An 8,954-nucleotide genomic window follows, 5' to 3' on the forward strand; every position below is an offset into this window, starting at 1 on the left:
GGTGTAGCCCCTTTCCTTCATGTCCTGCGCTGCTGTCCTGGCACTGTTGTATATCTTCGTTCCGTTCTCCCAGTGAATCCGAATTTTAGCGAGTGGTGTCTGGAAACGTATTCCTTTCTCCTTCAATATTTTTTTAATCTCCTTATATGCCTTTCGTTTCTGCACAATCTCGGTCGGATAGTCATGGTCAAAGTAGATTTGTTTACCCGCTACCTGGATCTTTTTCTGCCAGGCTTTCTTCAAGATCGTTTCTTTGGTCTCAAATTGTTGAAAGTTAACCACGACTGACCTTGGTGCTGCATTCGGGTTCGGTTTTGGGGTGAGGGCTCGGTGGGCTCGTTGAATCTGGAGATCGATCCCCTCCGGAAGTTCAAGTTCCTTCTTAAAAAGTTGCTCCAGAAATGTAGCTGTGGATCTCCCTTCTACGTCTTCTGGTAAGCCGAAGATTCGGATATTGTTTCTCCTTGTTCTCCCTTCGAGATCAGTTAGTTTTTCCTGCATTCGTTGTATTTGTTCCACCATCTGCGTTAGCACCTCGTTAGCATCCGTCTTCCACTCCTCCACCTCCGCTATGCGCGTCTGTGCCTCGCTGATGCTAGCTCGCTGTGTCTGTAGCTCCTGGCCATTCTCGGACAGCTTACGGTCTATTTCTTGTCGAAGATTCGTTATTTCTTCCTTCATTTCTCTCTTCAGCTCGTCTTTAAATACAGCCAGCTCCAGGCACAGCTCTTGTTTAAGTGCTTTAATATCACCTCTGATAGCTGCGAGGCCATTTTGCAGCGTCTCCATGCTATCGTGTTCTTCCATTTCCTCTGCTGGATCTTTTTCGTGTTCGCTAGCTTCGTGCTCGGAGATTTCTTCCGTTACTGGCAGCTCTTCGGTTCTTTCTTGCTTTTTATAGTTTTTCCGGCTTCTTTTCTTGCTTATCCCACTCATGCTGTAGTTTTATCTATCGAGTTCGAGTTTTGTTGTGGGCATTTTTACCAGACTCTGGAGAGCTCTCTGACTATGCACCTACTCCCTCCGCCATCTTGTCGGAAAGCCAAACTGGTCATTATTTCAATTTCATATTTTGGCAAAAAGAAACTTTCAGTCCAACATAACATTCAATGTTTGATTAGGGAGATTAAAAATCTGCCTATAAGTCATTGATATATACAACGCTGATTTCAAAAAAGTTGAGACATTGTGCAAAATGTAAATAAAAACAGAATGCAATGATTTACAAAACTCACAAACCCATATTTTATTCACAATGGAGCATAGGAAACATCAAAAATTGAAACTAAGAAATTGGACCATTTTTAGGTAATTTTGAATTTGATGGTAGCAGCACTTGTCCAAAAAGTTGTTCCAGGTCCGTGTTTCCATTGTGAAGCCTCTCCTCTTCTTTTACCATCAGTCTGGAAACATCTAGGAACTGTTACCAACTAACCTAATTAATTAAAACAATGCTCCTCCAGCTGTTTTTTATTCATACCACTTTCTTTTTACAGCCTTTTGTTGGCACTGTCCTGACTTCTTTGGGATGTTTTGCTGCCATTAAGTTCAAATTTACCTTAATTTATGTCCATGAAATGGCATTAAACAGTTGTTCTGTCTGCTGTGTGCACTTGCCCGTTTTGGACGCCATCTTAGCTTCTCCACAGCGTCACAAATGTAAACAATGAACTGAATGGGCAGAGCGCACCTTAGTTGTTTTATATAACTATGGCTCTCCTCCACTCATCCCCTTGCTAACATGGCAGGAGCCTTTTCAATTGTTTGGGAAAATATATATATATACAAAAAAAAACTCTGTGACATTCCACGTTTTACAGTAAACTGAAACTTTTACATCCATTTCAGTGATTTTGTCTGTGTTCTCTGCATTAGTTTAATCGTAGGGCCCTAATGTGTGTGTGTAAGTGTCGTGCACTCACACACACACATCAGATGAAAAAGAATATTTGAACTCAGTGTTTGACGGAGTTACTTACTGCGTCTCTGGAGGAGTTCCTGAGTTTGTCAGTGTGGTCCTCTCCACAGTACCGAGCAAACATGACCAGCCCCATGATGCAGCTCAGAGCCAGGGCCAGCTGCAGGGAAGGGAACACCACGTAGCACGACCTGCAGGAAGAAAATGTTCTTCTGAAGCCTTACAAAAGGCTGAAATGGATATTCTTTGCTCAAGATCTTTAAATAGCTAGAGCTAGACACATGCTGCATGTTACATCACTTTATATTCTATATAATTCTCTGATTTTGCCATATTTATCATATTGTTGTGAAGCGTGGGGAGTAAATTACAAAAGCTCTTTACATCCAGTAATCATCCTACAGAAACGAGCCATTAGAATTATTCATAATGTTAGCTATTATGAGCACACAAACCTACTTTTCATAAAATCCAGAATTCTTAAATTTGACAAACTCGTAGAATTTAAAATTGCTCAATTTATGTTTAAAGTGTCTAAAAAGCTGCTACCTGAGCACATACAGTGTATGTTCTCTGACAGAGAAGGGGGGTATAACTTAAGGGGCCACTCAAATTTAAAGATCCGCAGTTTGCGAACAACAAGAAAAAGCGTCTGTATTTCAATTCATGGAGTAAAGTTATGGAATAAGTTAAATGAAGATTTAAAACAAAGAAATAGTTTAATACAATTTAAAAGAAAATACAAGGAAGTCATTTTTAACAGATATAGACATATGGGTGAGAGAAGGTAATAATGTGTATATCGAAGCTAACACTTGTGTCTATGGGTTTGGAAAGACAAACCAACATAAAATGAAAAAAATAATAATGTTGATAAGTAAACTTTGCATGTGTTTATGGGGTAGGAGTTAATAAGTTCTCACTTCTTCCTACTCCTTTTTTGAACATGACATGTTATGTTATGTTTTGTAAATGTGCATTATTTTATTTTATTTTTATTTTTTATTTTTATATCATGTTCGAAATAAACATTCTATTCTATTCTAAATGCTTGCATATATAATTGAAACTGGCCCTGCTTAAAATAATGTGTATAACCTTGCATGCCAAAGTTTTAAACAAAGATAATGCTTTTTTAGCTCAGAGTCTGTGACAGCGATGACTCTCAGCTACTATCACATCAATTCTTAGCACAATATCTGTAAGTTATAGCCATTTTGTGTTAACTAAGTTCGATTAGTTGTGGCAGCCGTCTTGAATTGGGCTGACTAACAAGAGTTTATTAGTTATAGATCTAAAGATTACTCTTTGAGGGTTTTAAGAAATTCTGCCCATTGCTTCATGAGATATTTGGTAAAAGACAGACAAACACACACATGCATAGACTCAGACAAAAATGGCATATTTTGCCTTTCGACTGCATGTTTAAAAGTTGAATCAGATGCATTTGGTCAAAGTCTGACCCGTTTAAATGTATCTGCTGAACTGTTGACGTAATTTATCAAATCTAAGAGTGCGATAAGTCTGCCAGTGCCCTCTGCTGTACAAACCCCGCATGTGTTAGGTAAAGATCTGGATTCTCTGAGGAGTTTCTTTCATAATATTTAGGAAAAGATAAGCTAATGTCGGGGGTGTTTTTAGTCCGTACCTGACAGCGTCTCTCTCTGTGCGTGAGCTCAGGTACCTTTGGACCTGAGCCTGGTTCACTCCGTACAGAGACAGCATGAGGAAAACCCCACCGACCCCGAGAGTCCAGAAAGTGTGTCTCTCTGTGGGATCTGGGTTTAAGCTAAAACAAACAAGGAGAGAGAAGCTGGTTTAAAGACTTCATTTGTTCAGAACAGACTTTTATTCAGAGTCGTGTTTAAGCATGAGCTGATAACTGGACATGTTCCAGAAATTACGTAAAGGGACTGAATGTGAAAATAAAACGGTTTGTAGCGCTCACTACAAACTTGCTGCAGACATTTGAGCAGATGTTCAAACAGAGCAACAATACTAAATTTACTGCTTCTTTTCTGCTGACATGCATGCTGCTTTTCAACCATTCCTGACTATAACATGAACCAGAGAAATTAGCATTTTCTGTGAAAACGAGTGTGATTGCTGAGCGCTGGATGACTGCTGAAATGTACTGAAGAAGCTGAAAGTAAGTTGGAAAGCTAAAGGAAGCAGAATACTAGCTAAAAGCTTAAAAGAGCAACACACTAGCTAATAGTCAAAGTAGTAAAATACTGGATAAAAGCTAAAATTACTAACAGATAGCTAAAAGTAACAAAAGCCGAGCTAAAAGCTAAAATTAAAAACACATCTTCAAACCGTCTCAGTCTGGCCTCTCTAACTTTATCTCCCAGTCCTTCAACCTGTGCTGGACCTCTGATGACCTCATTCCTAATCCTGTCCATCCTCGTCCCTCCCAAGGAGAACCTCAACATCCTCAGCTCTGCCTCTTCCTGTTCTGTCTCCTGTCTTTTTGTCCGTCCCACTGTCTCCAAACCGTGCTTCTCTGCCACTCCAGATTTCCTCATACAACACCACAGCTCCTCCCTCGGCGCCCTGTCATCACCTTAGTTTCCCTGTAGTTGCTACAACTCTGTGCATCCCCCTTGTTAAAGATTGGCACCAACACACTTCTCCATTCCTCGGGCATTTCCTCACTCTCAAAAATCCCATTGAATAGTCAAGTCAAAAACTTCCCTGTCATCTCTCCTAGACATTTCCATCCCTCCACTGGTATGACATCAGGTCCAGCTGCCTTCCCCTTTTCCATCTTCTTCAAAGCTTTCTGAACTTCATCCTCACTAATCTTTTCTACTTCCTGGTCCATAATTTCTATGACCTCTACTCTTCTTTCCATTTCATTATCTTTATTCATCAGCTCCTCAAAGTACTCCTTCCATCTTCGCTACCCTCAGTCCTTACACTCTTGACTTTCCTCTTCTCCCTCTGTTTCCTGGCACGTTTCCCTCCTTGTGGTCTTAATCCCAGGTCTCCCTCACCGTTTACCTGGGATTAGGACCGGCACAAGAGATACACTGGCTTGTGCTCTCTAGTTGCTGGTTTGCTCCAGAGTGGCTAAAAAGATGAAAGTAGTAAAAGGCTAGCACTAAGCTAAAAGTAGCAGAACAGTAGCTAAAAATTAAAAAGCATCAAAAGGCTAGAATGCTGAAGCAGATTTCAAAAAGAATGGTTTTGAAGGAAGAGATCTCAATGTATTTTAATAGAAAAAGCTTTTGTAAATAAAGTTAAATATTTTGAAAAGCATGAAAGTAACAGATGCCAAACGTCGTAGCACCCATCTCCTGAATGAGGTGAATGTTTTGATATTACTATGGTCAAAAAGAACAAAGTATGCAGAAAACATACAAAAAAAATAAAAAAACAACAGTGTAAAGGTGAATCTGCTGCTGTTCTCGCTAACTATTTTTACATCCTATTTTCTGCATCACCTCCTGCCTGTTGTGCTCCATACCCGGTCTTTTGCAGTTCAAAGTGAAAACTCCCTGTCTGTGTTTTTCTTCCCTCTACTCACTCCAGACCAGAGATGCGGTTTCCCTCCACCACCTTCTTCCAGACTTCTGACACGCCTCCGGTCCTCTGCACTCCGACCACTATAACAGCCAGCTGGCCCGCAAACATTACAACAGTCTGAAAGACATCTGTCCAGATGACGGCCTTCAAGCCCCCCTGAGAAGGACAGATACAAATGAAAGGCCTTCAGAAAGGAATGCATGTCACCCATCACCGTTCATGCCAGTGTTTTAGATTAAGATCATCTTATGATGCAAAAGTTATTTGTTTAGATCAAACCTTGTAATTGATATTATGCACAATGATGAGTGTGAGATTTCATTTGATCTGTTAGTGTTCAGAGTATACATTTGCAATGATGGTCAGCTACTACCACGATAAATTTTAGCTCAATGTCTGTCAGACTGGCTCAGTTACAGACATTTTTGTGTTTCCTAAAGTGAATTGGCTGTGGTGGCCATCCTAAATTGGACTCCAAAAGTTAATCAGTTATAGAAGGATGTCCAAAGATTATTTACTAAAAGGTTATTTAAGATCCATCCAATGGTTCATGAGATATTTTGCTAACAGATAGACAGAGTTGACTGCAAAAGGTTAATGGAAAAAATTTGAAACAAAGGTCTTGCACAGCCTGGTAGCACTCAAAATATGTGTTGGGGGATCAGTCTCAGCTACTACCACTAATTTTAGGTCATTAAGTGTTTTATTGACCAAATTATAGATATTTTTGTCATTTTTAAGGTCTGTTTACTGTGGCAGTCATCTTGAATCAGGTTTACTCTAAAAGTTAATCAGTTGTAGATATACGTCTAATGATCAATTTATGCAAGATTCACTAAAAGCTGTCCATTGGTTCATGAGATATTTTGCGAACAGACACACACATGGCCCAAATTATTATCTCCTGCCTTTGTCTTTTGTTGGCGGGCGATAAAAATATTGGCAAAAATCAGGCAAGTAATGGGTCCATCTCTACGGCAGATTTTCTGTCTCCTCACATGGAAGAAAAATTCTTACAGAAGTGAATAAATTCACAAATCCCCCTCTGAATGTGTTGGAATGAACTGATATTGAAATGTTGGCACGCTGTCTATGAAAACGACTGGGAACTCACCATTGTTGTGTACAACGTGCACACCAGTCCAGTGACCAGCACCGTTCCCCACAATTCAAATCCTGTCACTGAAAAGAAACCACAGCCACGCACTGATTTGCAAAGTAAACTCACCCAGATTAAAGAGTTAAATTTAAACAGATTTTTTCCGTACCTGCATTGAGTGCAAACGCCGGCGTGTACACACACACACCCATGTAGATGACCTTAAACCAAGGAAACGACAAGCAAATGAGCGCAGAACTGAATTACAGGCATAACATTCCACAAAGGAATGATATCATCTCACGGTGAGAAATGACAAAGATAAACCATTTTGGTCAAACCGTGAAAGAGAAATTAAGTGCGATCTTAGGCAGCATTACAAGATCTCACATGATCTGTTAGCACTTGGAGTACGTATTGACCAGCTAGAACTGAGTCAACTCCAAAAGTTAAATCACTTGTAGATGTTTACCCAGTGGTTACTTTCTGAAAGTTGCATTAAAATCCGCTGAGTGACTCATAAAATATTTTGCTAACGGTACAGACAAACGAGCACACAAAAACACAGACACAGGGAAAGACCTTGTTGCTTAGGCTTTCAGCAGCAGGCGATAACAACAGCTTGGTTGATGTTAGCTTGCACGAATCCCTCTAATTCTGTTCACATCTTCTGTAACGGATGATACCATTTAACTTTATATTTAGTTGCACAACCTTTTGAGGTGATCACTTGAGTCCAGTGATTTCTGTCCCTCTCTCTGAGACGTCTGCACCTGTCGTCAGGTGTTTTGTCCCACTCCTCATGGACAAGCTGCTCCAGCTGTCTCAGGTTTGAAGGCTTCCTTCTCCAGATGTTTCAGCTCCTTCCACAGATGTTCAACAGGATTTAGATCAGAGCTCAGAGGCCACTTTCAGAATGGTCCAATGTTTGGTTCTGAGCCATTCTTGGTGTTTTTAGTTGTGTTTTGGGTCATTATCCTGTTGGAGGACCCATGACCTGAGACAGAGACCAAGCTTTCTGACTCTGAGCAGCACAGTTTACTCCAGAAGGCCTTGATAAGTCTTGAGATTTCATTGGACCCTGAACAGATTCAGGACCCCCTGTGTCAGAAGCAGAACAGAACCGAGCCTCCTCCATGTTCCCCTGTAGGTTCAGGGTTCTTTTCTTTGTTTCAGGTTTGGTTCTGTGAACACAGCTGATGGGACGTGTTGTCAAAAAGCTTCAGTTTTGTCTCATCTGTCCAAAGGACATTCTCCCAGAGGTAAAATGGGTAATAGATACCACCATCATAGTTCCCATTTAGACAAGTGAGTGAGATAACGAGCCTGAAATTCTTTATCACCAAGCTCTGAGTCATTAAAAATAAATAAATAAATAAAACACGGGAGCAAAACAAAGCAGAGGCAGAAGAGATGGAGAAAAAGATACAGTAGCAGATGTAAAAGAAAAGTTGAGAAATAGAGACAGGACACAGCTCATGGAAGAAACACACTATCAGAACACCACTCCTGCCTGCCACCTACAACCATGATTGATGACATCATCAATGTCTCCACCTCCATATCCAGTCAGTTTATTTGCTGCAAGCCTAAACACGGTGACTGTGTTGGGCAATATGAGAGGTGCAACCTACAGAGTGAAAAACAAACCCCACTGGAGGGTGTTTCTTTGTCTGATTAGAAGAGGGCTCAGCCGAACGGACGCTCATGAACATCTGCACAGAATACTTGGTCCATCACATGGCACGACATTTGCCAGGAAAGACGAGATGGACGAGCAGATGAAAGACAAAGACGGGGCTAAAATACAAGCCCAGCAACGGCACAGTTTGAGTCGGTGTCACCCCCAGATTCACAGGCTGAGACGAAGGCTTTCCAACCCATGTGCACAATGGATGGAAGAGGGGTATGTGATGACTTAACAGACCGGTCAATCTACAGCACATCCAGTGACGTATTAGCTGAGACTCGCTTTCACCTTCAGCCCTGCAACATCACTGGACAGAGTGGAAAGCTTGGGTTAAACCCACATCAAAACTGCATCTGATGCCAGACTGTCACCACACGGCACTCTCCTTATGATACAACTCAATTTAATGAAGACTGCAGAGCTGCTTGGGAAGAAAAATTATTTTAAAATACCCTACCTGCTCACAAGAGACATTTACGTTGGATCACAAGGAGCAGCAGCAGTCGGTCTACCCACAGTTTTAAAAGCATGGGTCAAAGTAAAGGATTTTCAGGCGACTCTGCCGATAATAGACTGTTATCAGTCCCATGATTTTGATCTCTGCTTTTTGCAGATGATGTGGTCCTACTGGCTTCATCAGACCGTGATCTACAGCTCTCACTGGAGCGGTTCGCAGCCGAGTGTGAAACGGCCGGGAGGAGGATCAGTGCCTCCAA

At 41.1% G+C, this 8,954-nt stretch overlaps 1 protein-coding gene across 1 annotated transcript in view; it reads right to left on the minus strand.

The window, feature by feature from the left end:
• Positions 1–8,954, minus strand: part of slc5a6b (solute carrier family 5 member 6) — a 32,985-nt gene that overhangs the window by 19,408 nt on the left and 4,623 nt on the right. The window contains exons 4-8 of the mRNA XM_017421606.3: positions 6,718–6,769; positions 6,564–6,631; positions 5,451–5,605; positions 3,567–3,707; positions 1,980–2,109 (exon numbers count right to left, since the gene is read on the minus strand). Coding sequence (XP_017277095.1) covers positions 1,980–2,109; positions 3,567–3,707; positions 5,451–5,605; positions 6,564–6,631; positions 6,718–6,769 — 546 coding nt within the window. The remainder of the gene's footprint in view (positions 1–1,979; positions 2,110–3,566; positions 3,708–5,450; positions 5,606–6,563; positions 6,632–6,717; positions 6,770–8,954) is intronic.

Source organism: Kryptolebias marmoratus, linkage group LG10 (genome assembly GCF_001649575.2).
Source record: "Kryptolebias marmoratus isolate JLee-2015 linkage group LG10, ASM164957v2, whole genome shotgun sequence".
NCBI lineage: Eukaryota > Metazoa > Chordata > Actinopteri > Cyprinodontiformes > Rivulidae > Kryptolebias > Kryptolebias marmoratus.